This window comes from Phyllobates terribilis, unplaced genomic scaffold (genome assembly GCF_046119375.1).
Source record: "Phyllobates terribilis strain yellow unplaced genomic scaffold, ASM4611937v1 Scaffold_5__5_contigs__length_657084704, whole genome shotgun sequence".
Lineage (NCBI taxonomy): Eukaryota > Metazoa > Chordata > Amphibia > Anura > Dendrobatidae > Phyllobates > Phyllobates terribilis.
The window spans coordinates 244,886,388-244,907,634 of NW_027362765.1; the positions used below are offsets into that span (position 1 = coordinate 244,886,388).

Here is a 21,247-nt window from a genome sequence, read left to right on the forward strand (position 1 = left end):
TGACTATTACGTTTAAAGGGGTTGTCTGCCCTTAGAGTGACTGCAGACTTGTAACCTATCTGACTGCAGACTTGTTAATCCTCACAGTGTGCACTGCGCTCTGTGAGGATTCTCTGGCGCTTGGAGTGGGTAGTCATGTAAATTCAAGTATGCAATTTGCATACTCCTTTCCACATTCTGACTAGACGTGGCAGGCCTCGCTCAATACACTTGCATTGAGTGAAGCTGTGCATGTCTAGTCGACACATGACAGCATGTATGCAATGCAAGTCACATACTTGTGGTCATGCATCCACCAGTTCCGACTCCGGAGAATCCTTACAGTGCATGACTACCACTATGTGACTGCAGACTGTACCCTATGGCCGGACAACCCCTTTAAGTATTTTGTGTGCTTTGACCATCCAGATTAACGGTATAAACATTCAAAGTTTGAAAATTGCATTTTTTTTTAATTTTTTTATTTCTTTGATATTTTCATAAATATGGACAAAACATATTGACTTAAATTTCGCACTACCATAAAATAAAATGTCATAAAAAAACTAATCTCAGCCACTGGGATACGATTCCAATCCACAGCTATTTCCACATAAAGTGACACATGTCAGATTTGAAAAATTTGACTTGGTCACTAACGGGTTAAGATCTCTACTTGCTTTCATGGTATGGAAAGGTCTGTGCTGTAAGGAGTTGTGAAGCTTAATAGGAGTAGGACCGGTTTTTATCCACTACCGGGTGTATTTCCCATCACTTCAAGCAGAGATTCAGAGAAACCTAAATATATTCTATTCCGTTATATATTTATAGCTGGACGGGCGGACCATCCTATGTGTATGGGGCCTCCTGACCTTACCCTTACAGGTGATGTTCAAGGAAAGAAGGATTTGGCATTTTGAGATAAGAAATACATAAAGTAGTGTACCTTTCCTGTTAGAACAGCCATAAATGTCACCCCAAACATCATCGCAATGTGCTTCTACTGTGCGTAAACGGAATTGTTTGTGCAGGGCAAATGCTTGTCAGAGGCGGAAGAAAAGCGGCACCTCTGGCTGAACAGGTTGTTCAGCACCATTCATATTCAGTGGCTACAAAAAGTCTACACACCCCTGTGCATATGTATAAAAAAGCATACCAAGAAGAATCATTTCAGAACTTCTTCCAACTTTAGGGTTCGCTCACACTTGCATATAAATACTCGGTCCCATTCTCATCCAGGAGAATGGGATGATTTTTTCTCACTTGTCATCTGTGTGCTGTCTGTATACAATCCGTTTTTTTAATCATCAGCTATTAATCTTGTACAGGACCATTTACAGTTTCCTATGTTACAGAATTGTAATTTATCCGTAAAAATCGGATGCCGTACTGATGTATGGCGTGCATTTTTTTTTTTTCTCATGCCGATTACAGGTGAGAAAAAAATACGCAGATCTGCACGGACTCACTGAATAACATTGGGCCGAGTGCACTGTTTGTTTTTTTTTTTATCAGATTGCACTCTTCCGCTTTATTCGCCAATGTGAGTGTACCCTTAATGTCACCGATAATCTGTACAAATCCATTGTTGAAAAAAACCTGAAATCCCTAATAAATAAATGACTAAAATAATGTGGTTGCAGAGTATCACTGATCTGAGTGGATTATTAAAATAAATATTAACCTTTATTGTACATATTTATATTCCCCTCGTACTAAGTGCAGGTCTATCCAGCAACATATGATATATAATGTTCACATTGGTATGTAGCCATTCTCTTGGGAATATACCTTCCTCTCATCAATACTGGCCTTTCCTGTCTTCTAGTGTGCTGAATATCCCCCTGCTATTTTTTCCTCCGCTTTTTTTTTACAGGTGTAAGGTAACTGTAGGGTGCTCTTACTTTACCGGAGATCAGTAGTGGTGGTGTCGGGGGATGACTTATTGGAGCAGTACAGCTCACACATGAACGGTGCCTCGTTTTCTTCTATAGGACTGACGGCTTGGTTATCTCTGCCAGTCCCATGTTCATGAATGCACCCTACTTCCCATTCACACAGTGGAGACTGAGGCCACAGTAAAGCCATGCGTTTATCTCTTATTTGTCACTTTAAAAGTTTCCTGTTAGCGGTATCTTTAACCACTGTGCTCGTGGTGCTGTAGGAGTCCAGTCATGAGACATCTGCTCAAATGGTAAAATTGTCCCCTGTTCCCATTGGATTTCAGTATGTGGTCATGGTTGCATTTAGTGGGTAAACCCTATGACTTAAGTAATCGCTTCCTTTTACAAAAACGTCTTGACCTATAGTCAAATGGCCTCTTTAATACTGTAGAACAAGGCCAATTTCACATAAGCATAACACAGGCGCTTTACTACAGCCGCAAGTCCTGACCCAACCACTGGTCCTATAACCCAAACTAAGAGCATCACAGGGGTCATTAGACCAGTTGTCAAGTGACCTGTCATATACCGTAGATGCAGATATACATGCATATTATGCTTGTATGAAAATGTGCTTATTGAGAAGAATCGTGGTGGTGAGGGGCACATTTAATAATTATAGACATTTTGTGCATATGAGTATATACGAGAGATTATACATATATATACACAAGTATAAGCTGAGGTACCTAATTTTACCACAAAAAAACTGAGAAAACTTATTCAAGTATAAGCCTAGGGTGGGAAATGCAGCAGCTACTGGTAAATTTCCCCATCCTGGTATGCATTGCACCCTCATCCCCCCCCCAATCCTGGTATGCATGGCCCCTCATCCCCCAATCCTGGTATGCATGGCACCCTTCATCCCCCAATCCTGGTATGTATGGCCCCATAACTGCACACACAAAAAAATAAACACTTATACTCACCTTCCTTCCTCCCCTCTGCTCCAGCGCTGTGTCCTGTTCTGCTGCAGCAGCTCATGTCAGCATCTGGGCTTCACTGCCATGCGCTCTGTCGCTGATGTGAGCTGCCGGCATATTTACTCCTCTCCATGCCGGACTATGTGCGTGGAGAGGAGCGAATATGCATTCTCTTTAGTAGTGGGCACTGTCAGCAAGAGCTGCGTCTCGGCGCTCCTCTGTGCCCGCTGCTAAAGAGACTGAATATTTACTCTTTTCCATGCCCATGGGAGTGGAGAAGAGGGGATATTCATTTCCCTTTAGCAGCGGGCACACGTGGTAGCTGCAGCAGCCAGCTACTGTGTGTGTCCCGCTCCTCCGCAGCTGCAACACCCCCTCCCCACTATCCACCAACGGAATTTCTATATACACAGGCGCCGGGAAGTTACAGTGACTCGCCTGCGCACAAGATCCCTGCAGTACTATGACTACTACATAGTACAAGTGCACCTTCTGTAAAAAGTGAAGTGCGTGGGATTTGGCCTCCAAAACTGCTTGTCACAGGGCACTGTGACATGCAGGGGAGGGGGGAAACATTGTAATTAACACAGTAGGCGGGGATTTCTTGCAGGCCCTGGGACAGGAGCCTATCAGAAACCTGACTGAATGAAAATACATTTCACAGCAACAAAATCTAATATGAGGCATATAGATTAACATTTCTATCACCTGTATGCCAATATTAGATAAGTGCCAGGAGGTGACAGATTCCTTTTTAACATGGACAGTATAAAAGGCAGATCATGTATAATGTGAGTTCTGTTCTTCCTCTAGCAAACTGTGATTGCCAGCCTGAATAACACAGACTTCCATGGCAGTGGATATACAAGGTACAAAATTAATGGATACAGACTTTTTCTTTTTCTAATGTTACAATTTATCTCTACTTCTAATAAAATTATGTTATAATGGACTTAATTAGGAGGGTTAAGTATATTTATACAAGAGAGGAAATAATACTGAAATATGTTTCATGCAGCACCCCCAACAGTGACGTCCATGTGTGTGCCTGCTCCTGGCACTGCAGCTTCGCTCATTGTAGTGAACAGGCTACGGCCATAGATCCAGGTGGAGCCACGCTGCTATAGACTGCACCACCGCCCCTGTGCATTCAGCTCAATTTGGCATTCCCAGGTGTCACACCCCACAGGTTTAAAAAATAGACCATCAGCTGGAAATACTGGAAAACTGCTTTATCTGGCCCCAATACACATTAGATTAAAATAGAACTAGAAAAAAAGACATGGAGCCTACAAAACTGACCATGAGGTTCTTAGATTTTAACATTCTAATCAGACTGTATGAAGCCCACTACCACATCACGGCAAACCTCTCAGTGCGTTCCTAACCTAAAAGGAATGGCGCCATACACCAATCACCGCTTAAAGGGGTTTTCCCATGAACAAAAGTTCATTTTATTCACAGATCTTGGAATAAAAACTACTTACATAATTGGATGTGATTTAAAACAAATGTTCCTGTGCTGAGATAATCTTATAAATGTGCCCCTGCTATGTACTGTGTAATTGCTGTGTCTGATCATACCACAGCACTTGGGCAGGGGAGGAAGCAAAAGAGTATACAGACATTACAGCATGGGATCACAGCTGATTCTGTGAGTTAACACATTGTTTGAAAACATAAACCTTTATTACCAAAATATCCAATAAAACATATAACAAGTTAAAAATGCCAAAGGGTTACAGACAAGAAATGAAAGAACGCTGGGAAGCGTTTTGTCTGGAGTATTAATATGATGATCTATGTTCAAGCATACAGCTCTGAGACACACACCCCATCTGAGGAAGATCCGCCGAAACGCGCGTCAAGGGGTGACACTGCCGCACCCCTGTGCTCCGGGTAACAGAAATTCTTCTTATACCTACTTATTGTATGATCATCTACTCTGTGTTGGTGGCAAAATTTGACTACTATATCCTCATCAGATCTCATGTCCACATGCGATGAGGAGATTCATTGTTGCATTGACAATGAATTTTCTGAAACTATTTATAACCTATCTGATTTGGTTCCCTCCTAGTGTGAGATCTCTCTGGCACTTCATAGTATGTACTGTCTATGTATCCCACTTTTTATTCAAGCAAGTGCTGTATGCTACACTTCTATTTATAAATTGTATTTCTACTATTATCTGCTCATTGTTGTAGATTGAAGGTATAATTCTCCTAGAATTACTTGGATTAGTTGTTTTATCCAAGCAATTCTTCCCCATGTGGCTGGCAGCTATGTAAGGTGTAGGGGCACCTTTACCCTTTAGTCCCCTTTCACCAGTGACTGCTATTGGATTTATATTGTCTGATTTTAGTTTCCTTTTTTATTTCAGAAGAATATCTATGTTGGTATCTTTTAACTGAAACTCACATTGTTGCAGTTCTGTGCTGGCAACATTTACCATATTATCAGACATTCATGAATATTGGATGCCCCATAAAAGGAGGCTTAGTTTAGTGGCCCCTTTACACTGGCCGATTTCAGGCCAGTAAGGGCCCATTCACATTATACTCATTAATGTCTTACTAACCCTGTGATATTGGTGGGCACTGCCAGAAGCATAATCTTGTAAATGGGGTCCCCCGACTCTTCCTAAACAGATGTCAGAAAACTGAGTGCAGAGGAGTCGGGATAGTTGTCGTCCTAACTATCGTTCCGTTGACCGCTATTTATTGTATATGGGTGCTTTCAGTGATCGACTATATACAAGCTGTTCGGCACTCATTTACCAGCATGTTATAGGCAACACATCCCCAGATTCCACAGCGCGATGTGTTGACGATAATGATGATTTTATACTGCCATAAAAATCCATTTACCTAACAAACGTTTTGTCCATTCATCATGTGATTGCTGGCCAGTTTACAAAAGCCAATAATGGAGGTTGACTCTCATTAACCAATTTTTGCTCATGCCAATAATATTAACCGGGTATTCTGAGGGTTTATAATCCGTTTAATCACTGATCTCATGTTTCTGTGCAGTCGAATGTCATCTGTCCTGACTGGTAACAGCTATTGTGGGCTAGGGCGAGACTGACTATAATGTTCCTCGATGGAATTAGTGACTGATAGTGATCCTGCAACAGGGATTTAGCTGGACTATGTTCTCTAGATCTTGAGTTATGTATATATAATATTTCTCTCTATCTCAATTCCTGAGATCTCAGAATATAACAGTAGTAATTTATGACAAAGGTGTTTTTTTTCTTCTCTGGTTTCCAGCATGGCTATTATATATGGAGTGTTCTCTGCCTCCAATCTTATCGCTCCTTCTGTGGTCGCATTGATTGGTACTCAGCTGTCCATGTTCTTCAGTGGAATATTTTACAGGTAAGTGATGGTTATGCAGGGGCTGTATAATGAGGAAATTATAATGAAGGTCTGGGGAGAGTGCCTTCACTGGGTTAGACTGCTATTGCCACACTATGAGGAGCTCCGTACTATAGCTTATTGTATCTCATGTATGATCGTTGTTTTTCTTTGTATTTCAGTGCATATATCGCAATGTTTATCCAGCCGTTCACTTGGTCATTTTATACTTTATCTGTTTTAATTGGGATTGCTGCCGCTGGTGAGTGACTTATGTTCTACACTAGAGGTGGGCATTTAATTTTCCAGAGGGACCACATGAGAGACCATGACTATTGTGGAAGGCCCAACCAATAGGATGAAATTAATTATACTCAATATTAATATTAACATATTCATTGCAATTATAATTATTATTTTGGATTATCACTTAATATTGAGCACAATTAAGTATCCTGACATCTCCCTCTATACAGCATGAGCCCCCACACAGCCTCACTCTATACAGCATGAGCCCCCACATAGGGGGCTATGTACTTAGAAACATCCCATACACATGGAAAAAAAACACCACATACTCACCTCGCTCCCGTTCCCCCGACACTCTTCCCCTGTCTCTGGTGCACTGACTTTCTGCAGTACACAGCTGACGCGATAAAATTACGTCATCGCGTCTGCTGTCTCACACGCTGATTAGTGGAAGAAGGGGCTGGTGGCCCTGTCCTCCACCAATGTATTCACCGATATCTGCTTCCTGAGGAGGCAGATATCTGTGACAGCGGGCGGTGGCAGATGGATGGCTGATGGGAGGGCAGGGTGTGGCCCATTGACCACTGTTTCAGCCCTTCGGCTGTCTCGGTTTGCGGGCAGGACTGGAACAGCCAGAGGGCCAGATGTGGCCGCATTTTGCCCAGGTCTGTTCTACAACATTAGAATCTGTCAGTATTTTGATCCCCTAGCCATGTACATTCTCTTGTAGTCCATGAAAGATTAACTCATTGGCACCTTTTTAGATTGTCAATCCATTGCCTGAAGCTTGAGAAATCCACGGTTTTAGCTGTATGCACTTAATGATACTGGCATCCTCAGGTTATTAACATTCTTGCTGCCTCCCTCTGTGTTGATCGGTAGCTTATGTACTTCTGAAGGCAGGCACCTGCTGGGAAAATTGCATGTTGCGCAGAGTAGCAGTCCTCTCGCTTCTGTGCACTTAGTTGCCCTTCTGAGGGTACACACTTAAGTGCTCGCAGCGCAGAGAGCACGAGGGAGGCACCAAGAGTGTTACTAACCAAAGAGACAGGGTCTCATTAAAGCATCAATCCAGCAGTTTTTTATTTTTTTATATTTATTTCAGCGTTGGAGTGGTGCTACTTATTGAAGGTCCCTGCCCCTAATAATATCACCAGCTGCCGTCTTCAGCTGTTCCCGGCACTGCTCCGGTCACGTGCTGCCATCTTGGGACCACTGCTTCTGACTGACTGGAAGTCGGAGGGAACGGTCACAAGCTATCAATGCAAGTTTGAGAGCCTCGTTCTGGCTCCCATAGACTTGCATTGAGTTGTGACTTCTAGACCACCCAGCAAACACTGGAGATATCCGGCAGGTCATAACTTGCAGAAGACCGACCGGTTAGACACCGATAACCGAAGAAGACAGTGGCTGATAAATATACTAGGGGCCGGGAACTTAGATTAGTGACACCACTCCAGCTCTGCAATAAAAAAAACCCTGATGGAGTGGTGCTTTGAAAGGGGTTGTCCGGTCAAAGCCGATAAGTCTGCAGTTACTCTCTGTGACTGCAGACTTATGAATCCCCCCAGAACATGCACTTTGCGCTGCAAGGATTTGCCGGTTTCAGAGCCGGTAACAGAGGATATGTATGAGTTATACATACTACCGGACAGTGGGCGTGGCCTCACTCCATACACTTGTATAGAGTTGAGGCCGCGCCCCGTCTAGTGATCCAATCAGCCAGTGGGCGTGTCCCACTAGAGGGTGTATGGAGAGGGAGGCTGTATAACTCATACATACCCTCCTGTCCCAGGACTGAAACCTGCAAATGCCCGCTGGGGCCGATTCACAAGTCTGCAGTCACACGGAGTGACTGCAGACTTATCGGCTTTAACTGGACAACCACTTTTAAGTGCATTCTGCCACCCATAGCAATAAAGTGGTTTTCCCATGATCAGATTGCACATATATATATATATATATATATATATATATATATATATATATATATATATATATATATATATATATATATATATATATATATATATATATATATATATATATATATATATATATATATATATATCTATCTATCCCACCCTGTGCTGAGATAATCTTATACATGTGTAATGGCTGTGTCTGACTGTGCAGGAACATGGTCTGATCATACCACATCTCCTGGGCAGGGGAGAACAGAAAAGAGTATACAGAGAGGACAGCACGGGATCGCAGCTGATACTTTTTGTGGAGTAAAACTTGTTTAAAACCAGGCAGGGAAATGTTTTACCTCACAGAAAGAATCAGCTGTGATCTCGTGCTGTAATGTCTGTATACTCTTTTGCGTTCTCCCCTTCCCAGGAGATGTGGTATGATCAGACCATGTCCCTGCACAGTCAGACACAGCCATTACACAGTACACAGCAGGGGAACATTTATAAGATACATTTCACAATTGGATGTGTTAATTTTTATTCCAAGATCTACTGATTTAATATATACTTTATTTGTGGGACAACCTATTTAACTCATTTGCATATTGCTAAAAATAAGGATTTTTCAAGATTCAGGAAACGGATTGACAGTATAGAGGTAACAATGAGTAAAAGGGAATCTGTCAGTAGGCATTTGCTATGTAATGTGAGGACAGCTTGAGGTAGGGGTTAAAACACTGAATTCAACTATGTGTCATGTATCAGGCTGTGTGCTGTTTACTTACAATGAAGGTTTTATCAGAAGGACATTATCATTGCCCAAACCAGCTGCCTCCTGCCAAGTCAACCAACCACGCCCCCTCCTGTGATGAGCACCTCACTGTCTATAGACAATGTACATTCAGAGCCTGTTGTGGGCGGGGCAGATTTCTCAGTTACAACTAAGAACTCTGTGTCAGAACGGCTGCACCCAGTAATCTAAGTGATACATCATTTGAATCAGGGTTTCTTTGCCTACATCATGCTGCTCTTAGATGAGGTGTCAAAAACCTGATGACAGATTCCCTTTAATCTTTCACTGAACGACATTCGCATATAAATGGTCTAGGGGCCAAACTTACTGCCACATTCCCTTGAAAGTTGTCTGAAGATGCTGTTTTCGTCAGGGTTTGGCAGCTCTCTGTTTTTGGGAGTACAATGCGTGTTAGATGAACTCAGGTGTATCGGCGCCTTTACTGTTACTTATTGACAGCAGTAAGTGTTTCACTTTCGAATAAGTTTCCCAGTGACCACTAATTAAACGGTCATGTTGTGTGATCCTTGTGGAGGTACCATCATGACACATTGATCTATTTTTTTTTAAAGCTGAGGTATCTACTGTGGAACTACAATTACAATCAAACACTGACAACTATAGAACTAATTACCTAGTAATTTGAAGGTTGCTAACATTGAATCAACTAGATAAGATCAGATTTTTAAAGTATTTTAAAGGGAATCTGTCACCAGGTTCTAGTGGCATAATGTAGAGACCGAGACCCTGATTCCAGTGATGTCCCTTACTGGGCTACATAGTTTTAGTATTATTTATTTATTTTTTTATTATAAAATCACTGTTAAATCATTAGGAGATTATCACTAGAACAGTAGTAAACCTGCTGCCAAGTAGTCCAACCCCGGCCCCACCACTAAATGCCAGTTTTCCCTGAACACTGTGCATAGGCAGAAAGATTTCCAATCCGTGTCGGGCAGTGTTCTACAGAGCTCAGTTAATCCAAACTGCAGCAACCAGTAAGTGACACATCGTGGAATAGGGATCTCTGTTCATACATCATGCTGCTTTCAGATGGGGTAGCAAAAACCTGGTGATAGATTATTTTTATAGAGGTTTTCTCAGGAATGTAATTTTCTCTTCACCACTGGATAAACAATACGTTCCTGATCACTGCTTGTTTCCTCTTCTAGGAACCCCACTGCTTTGATTAGAGATTGAATATCTTAACATTGTGCTCGGTCCTTCCACTCATTGCCTATAGGACTGAGGGAGGCTGCTGAGAACAGTGCTCAGTGGCATCTGGCTGCTCCATAGACATTTAATGGAGCGACATGCAAACCATGACTCTTCATTCCCCAACCTCCCCCACCCAACTCCAAAAAAGAAAAAAAACATGGTGAAATCACATTCTTTACCCCATTTTTGGAAAACTGCAGGAAAAAAAAGCAGCATGTGAAAACGGCCAAAGATTATTCTCCAATTCACTAAATTAACCAAACTTCCTGTTATTTTCTTTAGTTCTTTGGACTGCTCAAGGGACCTGTTTGACTGTGAATTCTGATGACAAGTCTATTGGGAGGAACAGTGGCATTTTCTGGGCACTGTTACAGTTCAGGTATGCTATTGGTGTATTTAATCATATTTTTGGGATTATAGCACACCTTACTATAAAATGCATCCCAGTTGTAAATATCAGAAAATAGGAATAATATAGTTTCACAAATATCAATAAGATAACACAAGTAAACACAAAATGCAGTTTTTAAATTAAGGTCTTTATTAAGGAAAAAAGAAATCCAAACCTACAGGGCCCTGTGTGAAAAAGTGATTGCCCCCCCCCCCCCAAAAAAAACAAAACAAAAACATAATTAAACTGGTTGATCACATCTTTGGGAAGCTGAGTTCAATATCCCTAGCCACACACAGGCTTGATTACTGACACACCTGTTCTCAATCAAGAGGTCACTTAAATAGGACCTGCCTGACAAAGTGAAGTAAACCAAAAGATCCACAAAAGTTAGACATCATGCTGCAATCCAAAGAAATTAAGGAACAAATGAGAAACAAAGTAATTGAGATCTATCAGTCAATTTCTAAAGCTTTGGGACTTCAGCGGATCACCGTGAGAGCCATTACCCACAAATGGCGAAAACATGGAATAGTGGTGAACCTTCCAAGGAATGGTCGGCTGACCAAAATTACCCCAAGCGCAGCAAAGACTCATCCAAGAGGTTAGAAAAGACTCGACAGCAACATCCAAAGAACTGCAGGCCTCACTTGCCTCAGTTAAGGTCAGTGTTCATGACTCCACCATAAGAAAGAGCCTGGGCAAAATAGCATGCATGGCAGAGTTCCAAGATGAAAACCACTGCTGGGCAAAAAGAACATAAAAGCACATCTCAATTTTGCCAGAAAACATCTTGTTGATCGCCAAGACTTTTTGGAGAATACTCTTTGGACCGACAAGACAAAAGTTGAACTTTTTGGAAGGTCTTTGTCCCATTACATCTGGTGTAGAAGTAAAACAGCATTTCATAAAAGGAACATCATACAAACAGTAAAATATGGTGGTGGTAGTGTGATGGTCTGGGGCTGTCCTGCTGCTTCAGGACCTGAAAGACTTGCTGTGGTAAATGGAACCATGAATTCTGCTGTCTACCAAAAAATCCTGAAAGAGACTGTCCAGTCATCTGTTCGTGACCTCAAGCTGAAGCGCACATGGGTTATGCACAGGACACCAGCAAGGCCACCTCTGAATGGCTTAAGAAAACCGAAATTAAGACTTTGGAGTGGCCTAGTCAAAGTCCTGACCTTAATCCGATTGAGATGCTTTGGCATGACCTTAAAAAGGGGTTCATGCTCAGAAACCCTCCAATGTGGCTGAATTACAACATTTTGCAAAGATGAGTGGGCCAAAATTCCTCCAGAGCGTTGTATGACTCGTTGCCAGATAGCAGCAACAACTGCAATCAAGCGTTTATGATATGGGATCGCCCAACCAGTTATTAGTTTTAGGGGTAATCACTTTTTCACACAGGGCCCTGTAGGTTTGTATTTCTTTTTCCCTTAAAAATAAAGACCTTCATTTAAAAACTGCATTTTGTGTTTACTTTTGTTATATTTGTCTAATATTTAAATTTTGTTTTGTGATCTGAAACATTTAAGTGTGACAAACACGCAAAAGAATAAGAAATAAGGAAGGGGCAAATACTAGTCTTGTTCCCCGTACGTTCCAGGCCCTATGACTGATCACATGACTGATATCCAACAAGGTCGTTCAGTTCAAGTGTTCAGCGGTGTGCTCTTTCAGGACCTGCAGTATAGTGAGGACTGTGCAGGTGCCGTTCAGCTTCCTCTTCTGCACTTAGTGTGGAGCTGCAGAAGGACACTAGTGATGGGTGAGCACTAAAATGCTCGGGTGCTCGATGCTCGGGTCGAGCACATTGGAATACTCTGGTGTTCGACCCGAGCAATGAGCCCAATGTAAGTCTATGGGAAACTCGAGCATTTTTCAGGCGGCTCCCCCCCGGCGGTCTGTAAAGGGCCTAAAAATTGCCCAAATCGATGGGAACAGCGTTCAAATGACCTGGGAACAGCATGGGGAAGACCCCTGGAAGCATTTGACTCCCAGGTCACTTCTGTCAACAATGTTGTCAGAGGTATTTACGGACTCACAATAAAACATGCAAAAATGAAACCAAAATGGATTTTCCTGGGAAATATGTTGAGGAACATCCTGTCCAGGATAATGACTTGTATATAAAGAAAAATAACCAAAAACAAAAATACTCCTCCACACCTTGGGCTATGTTCACACGTGGCGTTTTTTGATGCGTTTTTGCACTTTTGCATTGCTTTCAACCGTGACAAATGCATTCACCAGGAAATGTCATTTTAACATTTTACAACCTTATCTGGCCATGTGGTGTGTGAGATATCATCAGACTCATCGTGTTTCATTTATGAAGGCGGGACTCTGAAAGTCACAAAGCCTATTTTTATAGGGCCATCAGACGGCCTTTACTATTCTTAGAGAGCCATCAGCCGGCTATGTCTTATTGTTACCATTACTAAAGAGTAGGTCTCCTATACTGTTATTGCGTATGCAGTGAGTGTCAGGGCTGCCCAAAATTTGGACGCACTCCAATACCCCTTTGAAGAGACTTAGAGGAGGGCCTCCTAAAACAGTGTTCCTATAAGTAGGAAGTGGGTCTCCCATTGTGTTTGCCTATGCAGTGAATGCAAGGGTTGCCAAAAATTGGGAGGCACTCCAATGCCCCTTGGAAGAGACGTGGAGGAGGGTCTCATAAAAAATGTTCCCACTAGAAAGGAGCGGGTCTCCTATACTTGTAATGCCCATGTATGGGCTGACAAACATTTACCCCTGGGGGGTATACATGAACATACTGTATAAATTATTATTTTTTTTTTAACGTCATCATAAACACCCTTTAAAAAAATTATGTGGGTGTTGCATCACGGACCACGGTCACCCTGGTGATATGGTGGTGGAGGATAAGGATGAGGAGAAGGAGGAGGACAAGAGCAAATAGCCAAAATCAGGAAGCGTATACCCATGTGTGGGTGTGAAGAGGTGCATGGGAATACACCTCCCGAAAAAAGACACTGGATTTGAGTTTGTTACTCTGCTATCATTCGGTGGTGTTGAGAAGTCTGGCCCAATCCAGCCCTTGTTCATTTTTATAAGAGTCAGCCTGTCCGCATTTTCAGTTGACAGGCGGATGTGCTTATCGGTTATAATTCCACCAGCGGCACTAAAAACCCGCTCTGATAAAATGCTGGCTGCAGGGCAGGCCAGGACCTGCAAGGCATAGAGAGACACAATAATTATAAGGAACAGAGGAATCACGGAGGACGTTGGTACAGTCAGCAAGGTACTCCCTCAGCATCTTCCAAAACTTTACACTCCTTGTGAGAGTACCCCTCGCCTCAGGGCCTGTACAATGGGAGGGGCTGTTCCCCTGTCTCTGCTGGTTTGGAGTTGTCTCTCTCGCCTGTACTCCTTGGTTGTCCTATGAACTGTGACCTCTGCCGCCAGCGTTTTCAGATGGGAATTTTTTTAATAATTCCGCAACAAGGGCCTTCTGGTACTGCCTCATTTTTGTAGACCTATCCGCCTCCGGAATAAGAGATATAAAGTTCTCCTTGTAGCTTGGGTCTAGAAGTGTCACCAACCAGTAATGACTGTCACCCAAAATTTTGAGAACAGGATGGTCATGGGAAAGGCAGCGGAACATTAACTCAGCCATGCGTGCCAGACTGCTAACAGGCAAGACTTCCGTGTCCTCACCAAGATGATGACTGACCATGCTCTCCTCCTCCTCCTCTCTGTCCTCTGGCCATCAACGCTGAACAGAAGGTATGACAGTTGTGCAGGTAGTACCGTCTATAGTGCATGAAACTAGCTCCTGTTCTTCCTCTTCCTCATTGTCACCCAATCCACGTTGGGATGAGATGAGGCTTGGCTGTGTGTAATCACCCTGTATGGTTCTTTGCTCCATCTCATCGTGCTCCTCCTGCAATGCATCCTCTTTGATTGTGAGCAGAGAGCTTTTCAGAAGACAGAGAAGCGGGATGGTGATGCTAATTATGGCGTCATCGCCGCTCACCATCTTGGTGGAGTCCTTAAAGTTTTAGAGGATGGTACAGATGTCTGACATCCATGTCCACTCCTGAGGTCTTATGTGTGGAGTCTGAACTGAATACCGACGGCCTTGTTGATGCTGGTAGTCAACAACTTCCCTCTTCTGCTCACAAATCCTTCCCAACATCTGCAGTGTAGAGTTCCAATGCGTGGGGACATCACACACCAGTCTGAGAGCCGGAAACTGCAAACGCTGCTGAAACACGGCAAGGGCGGCGGAAGCTGTAGGTGACTTTCTAAAATGGGCACACAGGCGGCGTACTTTAACAAGCAGATCCGGCAGCTCCGGGTAGGATTTGAGAAACCGCTGAACCACGAGGTTAAGCACATGGGCCAGGCATGGTACATGTGTGAGCTCGCCTCGCCTCAGAGCCGCCACCGGGTTCTAGCCATTGTCGCACACGACCATGCCTGGCTGTAGGTTTGAGCGGTGTGAGCCACAGATCTGCCTGCTCTTTCAGAGCTGTCCACAACTCTTCAGCATTGTGCGGTTTGTCACCTAAGCATATTGGCTTCAGCACAGCCTGTGTTGCCGTTTGGCCGAGGCCGTGCTGCAGTGCTTCCAGCATGTGACTGATGTGGTCATTTCGGAGATGGAGGCTGAAGAAGAGGAGGAGGATGAGGTGCAGGAGCTGTAGACTGTGGGGGCAACCCTGATTGACCTAGGGCCTGCAATCCTTGACGTCGGGAGGACGTGTTCCGTCCCAAGGTCTGATTGGGTCCCGGCTACCACTATCTTAACCCAGTGTGCCGTCAGCAAGATGTACCGTCCCTGCCCACAAGCACTTGTCCATGTGTCCGTGGTTAGATGGACTTTCCCGGTAACTGCGTTGTTGAGGGCATAGCTAATGTTTTGGGACACGTGCTTGTGTAATGCGCGGACTGCACACCAGGAGAAATAGTGGCGGCTGGGGACCGAGTACCGAGGGACTGCCGCCGCCATCAGGTCTCCACGAGCCTAAAAGGCAACATTTCGAGCGCAAGCAGTCGTGAAATGTGGGAATTTAGTAGTGTGGCCTGTGGGGTGTTGGCTGCGTATTTGCGCTTGCGTTCCAAGGACTAGGGGTATGGACGACTGAACACTGCGCTGGGATAAGGACGTGGAAATGCTTCCTGATGCTGCTACTTGAGAGTGTGCAATGACAGGTTCAGGGCAGGAGGCATCTTCGCATGCACAATGGACAGGGGATTGACTTGCATGCGCAACAGTGGAAGAAGCAATGGTGCCACCCGCAGACACTGTTCCTGGACACTGGTCATGCTGGTGGAGGTCAGGCTGCTAGTTTTGCCACCCCTGCTGATGCTGGCCTGGCAGGTGGTGCAAATGACCTTTTTGGGGTTATCGGCAGTGTCTTTAAAAAACAACCAGACTCGGGAAGACCTAACAGTTGTACTGGCAACTTCCTTCGTGTTGGTGTTACGGGGAACGGTTGCCTGCCTTCTGTCTGCGGCCACCACACTGCTTCTTCCTGCCTGTTGGGGTGCTCTGCATTCCTCCCCCTGTGTGCTGCTGTCCCTAGTCTGCATGTCCTCCTGCCAGGTTGGTTCAGTTACTATATCATCCACCACCTCGTCTTCCACTTCCGCACCCTGATCCTCCTCCTGACTTTCTGGCAATTGTCTCATCATCGTTCACATCTTGTGACACTTTCTCACCGTCTCCTTCGTGTGACCGTGGCTGCTCAAATATTTGGGCATCGCTACATGCGATCTCCTCTTGCCCCGCTTCAAGTGGACCGGGCGAGAGGCCCGAATCTATAAATGGAAAAGTGTACAGCTCTTCTGAGTGTCAAAGTGAGAGATCAATTGTTTCCGGGCACTCGGCATGGTGGGAGGAAGGAGGATCAGGGTGAGGAATATGCAGTCCAGACCCACGCCTACTGAGACTTGACTGTGCGGAAGACAGGGTGGTGGTGGTGGTGGCGGCTAAGTGACTGGAAGCATTACCCTCTATCCAACCAACAACCATTTGACACTGCTCTGGGTTCAATAGTGGTGTGCTGCAGTCCCCTAGGAATTGAGACAGGAAGGTCGGGCATGAAGATGTGGGTGTTTGTTGAGGCACAATTTCAGCTTGCCCACGGCCTCGGCCTCTGCATGCACCATCACCATCACGTCCAGTTCCCCGTCCCTTGCCACGCGACTTTCCCATTTTAAATGGAGGACAGTATCTTCCACGCTCTCTAGAAATGGCTGAATTTGGAGAGAAGTTATGTGATCCGTGTGATGGAGAAACCACAGTTTTAAATAGCTGAATTTTTAGCGCTGTAATATGGAAAGGACCTGGCTGTATTCTGCAGTGCCAACAAGCAAATGGCGCAGAAAAACTGTGTTCTCTGGATTGCTTTTTAAGCAAATAATGATTAAGATCCAAAAAAATTTTTATTCCTGGGCCTTTGTTTAGAAATGTCTTACAGCAGCAGAAGGCAGAACTGGAATGGTGCTATATGCACTGTAGTCTGCTATATACACTGCCTGCCTGATATCTCTGCAGATGGATTAGTCCTCAGAAGAACTGTTTGTTGAGATGGATATGTGTAATGTACTTGTTTTCTCCCTACACTACCTAATACACAACCAAATCTCTCCCTAGCTCAGCAGCACCTCTCCCTACTCTGCCTGATTCCAGAGTGACTGTGACGAGCACAGCGGTGCCAGGTCTGATATAGACCTGATGACGCTGTGCGGCCAGCCAATTACTGTAATGCCACAACCAACATGGCTGCGGCATTACAGTGAGTGGCAGGCAATCCCTGCATGTTGATTGGCTCTCTAAAGAGCGCCAGATATGCAGGGAAGGGACCCGAGCATCCGCCCGAGCATCTCGCAACTACTCGGCGAGCTCCAACCATCTTGAGTACTGAGATGCTCTGGCGAGTACAGAGTGCCTGCAAGTATGCTCGCTCATCACTGAAGGACACTATATGAATGCTTATCTTGATTACTGAACAAGTTGCCTCCAGACTATAAAATGCCCTTGCCTTTGAGCAGGCTTTTTCCTTTCTAAAATACTTTTTAATAGTATGTATGTGTGTGTGTGCATTTTGTCACTACTCACTCCTAGACCAACAGTAGCATGAGGCTTTGTCTACAACCCACAGAAGTTTCCCAGGTAGTGCCGCTCATCCAGAATGGTACATCAATGAGAGGTGTGGCATCAATGGTAGCTGTGTCTGTCAGCCGTGTCCAGGGCATGCAGCAGATGCTGTACCAGAAGACAGGCCAGTACACCAGGAGATGTGGGGGGGCCGTAGGAGGGCAACAACCAAGCATCAGGACCGCTACTGCCTCCTTTGTGCAAGGAGAAACAGGAGAAGCAGTGCCAGAGCAATGCAAAATGACCTCCAGCAGGCCAAACTTTCAGAAACACACTCAATGAGGGTGGTATGAGGGCCCGATGTCCAAAAGTGGGTGTTGTGCTTAAAGCCCAACACCGTACAGGGCGATTAGAATTTGCCACAGAACAACAACATTGGTAGATTCCACATTGGCACCCTCATCTTCACGGATGAGAGCAGGTTCACACTGAGCACATGTGACAGTGTCAGGAGATGTGGTGGAGAACGTTCTGCTGCCTGCAACATCCTCCAGCATGACCGGTTTGGCAGTGGGTCAGTAATGGTGTGGGGAGGCATTTCTTTGGATGGCCGCACAGCCCTAAATGTACTAGCCAGAGGTGATGTACTTTGACTGCCATTAGGTACCGGGATGAGATCCTCAGACCCATTGTGAGACCATATGCAGGTGCAGTGGGCTCTGGGTTCCTTCTGATGCATGACAATGCTAGGAATCATGTGGCTCAAGTGTGTCAGCAGTTCCTACTCAATGAAGGCATTGATGCTTTGGTCTGGCCTGTTCGTTCCCCAGACCTGAATTCAATTGAGAACATCTGGGACATCATGTCTCGCTCCATCCACCAACGTCACGTTGCACCATAGACTGTCCAGGAGTTGGCGGATGCTTTAGTCCAGGTCTGGGAGGAGATCCCTCTGGAGAACATCCGCCGCCTCATCAGGATCATGCCCAGGTGTTTTGTTGGGAGGTCATACAGGCACGTGAAAGCCACATACTACTGAGCATCATTTCCTTGTCTTGAGGCATTTCCACTGAAGTTGGATCAGCCTGTATTTTGTTTTTCCACTTTGAATTGGAGTATCATTCCAAATCCAGACCTCCATGGGATATTAATTTTGATTTACATTAAAACATTAAAATATTAAAGTGATCATTGTTCTCAACGCATTCCACTATATAATGAATAAAGATTTGCAACTGGAATATTCATTCAGTGATATCTAGGATGTGGTATTTTAGTGTTCCCTTTATTTTTTTGAGCAGGGTGGTGTGTGTGTGTGTGTGTGTGTGTGTGTGTGTGTGTGTGTGTGTGTGTGTGTGAATATATTATATATATTTTTTTATACTAATGAATTATACTCAGTATTTCCTTTCATTCATGTAGCATGCTTTTTGGAAACCTCTATATCTACATTGCTTGGAAAGGAGAGAACACTATATCAGGTAAGTTGTATATAGATTTTGTATCTGTGAAGGTAACATACCGTATTTTGCCGATTATAAGATGCACCGATTTATAAGATGCACCCCAAATTTTAGGTAGGAGAATAGGAAAACCCGTGCCTGTTATAATCCGCTTACCTTGGGGGGCCGAGGTGTTGGTGGAGTGGGGTCTCAGGTGGCAGGGTTGAGGCAGGACAGGGTGCTCTGAGGCCGGAGTCGGGAGATCGCTGCTGCCGGAAGCTTCTGCCTTCTGGCAGAGGCAGGAGTCAGGCCACATGCTTGTAGTAGGTGTGCGGTGGTGCGGGGGCTCCACCGACATTTTGTAAAAGCCAGAGCTCCGCACCTGCCATACTTTCCTATGTGGCTTTCTCCGGGAAAATGGATGCTGGAGGCGGCACATGCTCAGATTGAGATCTCGGCTCGTTCAGATTATACAGTTTCGATTATAATTCAATTTTCAGGTGCTGCACCAAAGATCACTTTGCATTCTAGATGGGACCTATGACTCTCTAGCTGTTGAATTTCTAGAATACTTGGACAGCCATAGACTGGGAGTTGTAGTTCCACACCAACTTGAAAGCCATAGGTTGGAGGTCATTGTCTTAATGTGTGTTCTTGGTCCTGTTTCAACTCGCACTGGAAATGACACGTCACCGCTGCAGCCAGTGATTGGCTGAGCATGTATTTTCTTCCATTTCTGGTGTCTTTCAGATGGGACCATACTAGAAATGGCCAGAAAATAGAGACTAGTGGGGAGTGGGCAAGCTTTGGAAATGGAGTTGTCTGTTGATAGAATTTGTTTTTAAAATTAATTTTTCATCCGCTGGACAACTTTTTTAAAGGATTTTTTCCATAGTAGAGAACCCTATTTAGACTGCTAGCCATTGTGGATATCTGCTTATCGTCATGGATCTAGCTCTTGAGACCCTCAGGAAATTGCTGCAACCAGGAAAGCGGCAACTGAAAGAAGGTTTTTGATTTAATTAATTTGATCTATACTTTGGGAGTGTGTAACTGGTGATCAGATGGTAGTGGCTGTTTACACTTCCATTACTTTTTTCAATTTGTTTCCAATGCTCCTTGGCAGAGGGCAGCATTGCTCTGTTCTAGCCTGTAAAATTTATAAAAACCAGTTAGACCTATTGTAAATCCCACTGCAAGGTGGAGCATAATGTATGTGTCATATCCAATACGGCTCTTGTAAAAACAGGGTCATGACGCTGGGGTGTACAAAACCTTAAAAAAAACTCTGTTCAGACTGTTTCCACTATTGAGGCGCCATGTTATTATTTGTGCATGTATACTCTTTTTATACCACTAGGTGTCATATGCATCCGTAATAAAGACCTTGTCATTATTTATCATGTATGTATTTTTCCGAACCAGAAAGAGCCCGCAGGACAGTATTCATCGCTCTTACTGTGATCAGCTTGGTTGGGACCGTCCTATTTTTTCTGATCAGGACGCCAAAGCTGAATGTATCTAAGCTGGATGAAGAGGATGATGGCAGTTCTGATATCCTGGAAGAGAGCGCGTGAGTGTATCATGCTTTAATGCTCTATACAGACAATTTAAGAAAGTCTGCCAATAGGGTAAACTTCAGCCCTATTTTTTTTCTAGTATTTGGTATCTAGCTGCAGCGTTAATCCTGTTTGTTTCTCTACAGAGCACTATGCGTTTTAGGAACGCTAAACATAGAATATTTGCAAAGAAATCTCAGCAATTCAATCCTTTCCCATTTTGATACATTTGACTCTATTGTTTGATAAAAGTAAACTAGTGACACTATTTTATCGTTAATTTCGAAGTTGTAATATCCCTTCAGGGCACGTTTCCTCATGCAAAAATGCTAGATTTTTTCCTGTAAGTGGCTGCACTAAAAAACATAACAGCAATCTGCTCTGATTATTTAGTTTT

At 44.1% G+C, this 21,247-nt stretch overlaps 1 protein-coding gene across 1 annotated transcript in view; it reads left to right on the plus strand.

Annotated features, from left to right (window-relative positions):
• MFSD11 (major facilitator superfamily domain containing 11) overlaps nt 1–21,247 on the plus strand; it is a 59,679-nt gene that overhangs the window by 11,522 nt on the left and 26,910 nt on the right. The window contains exons 3-8 of the mRNA XM_073683974.1: nt 3,659–3,714; nt 6,121–6,228; nt 6,390–6,469; nt 10,666–10,762; nt 19,272–19,330; nt 20,717–20,864. Coding sequence (XP_073540075.1) covers nt 3,659–3,714; nt 6,121–6,228; nt 6,390–6,469; nt 10,666–10,762; nt 19,272–19,330; nt 20,717–20,864 — 548 coding nt within the window. The remainder of the gene's footprint in view (nt 1–3,658; nt 3,715–6,120; nt 6,229–6,389; nt 6,470–10,665; nt 10,763–19,271; nt 19,331–20,716; nt 20,865–21,247) is intronic.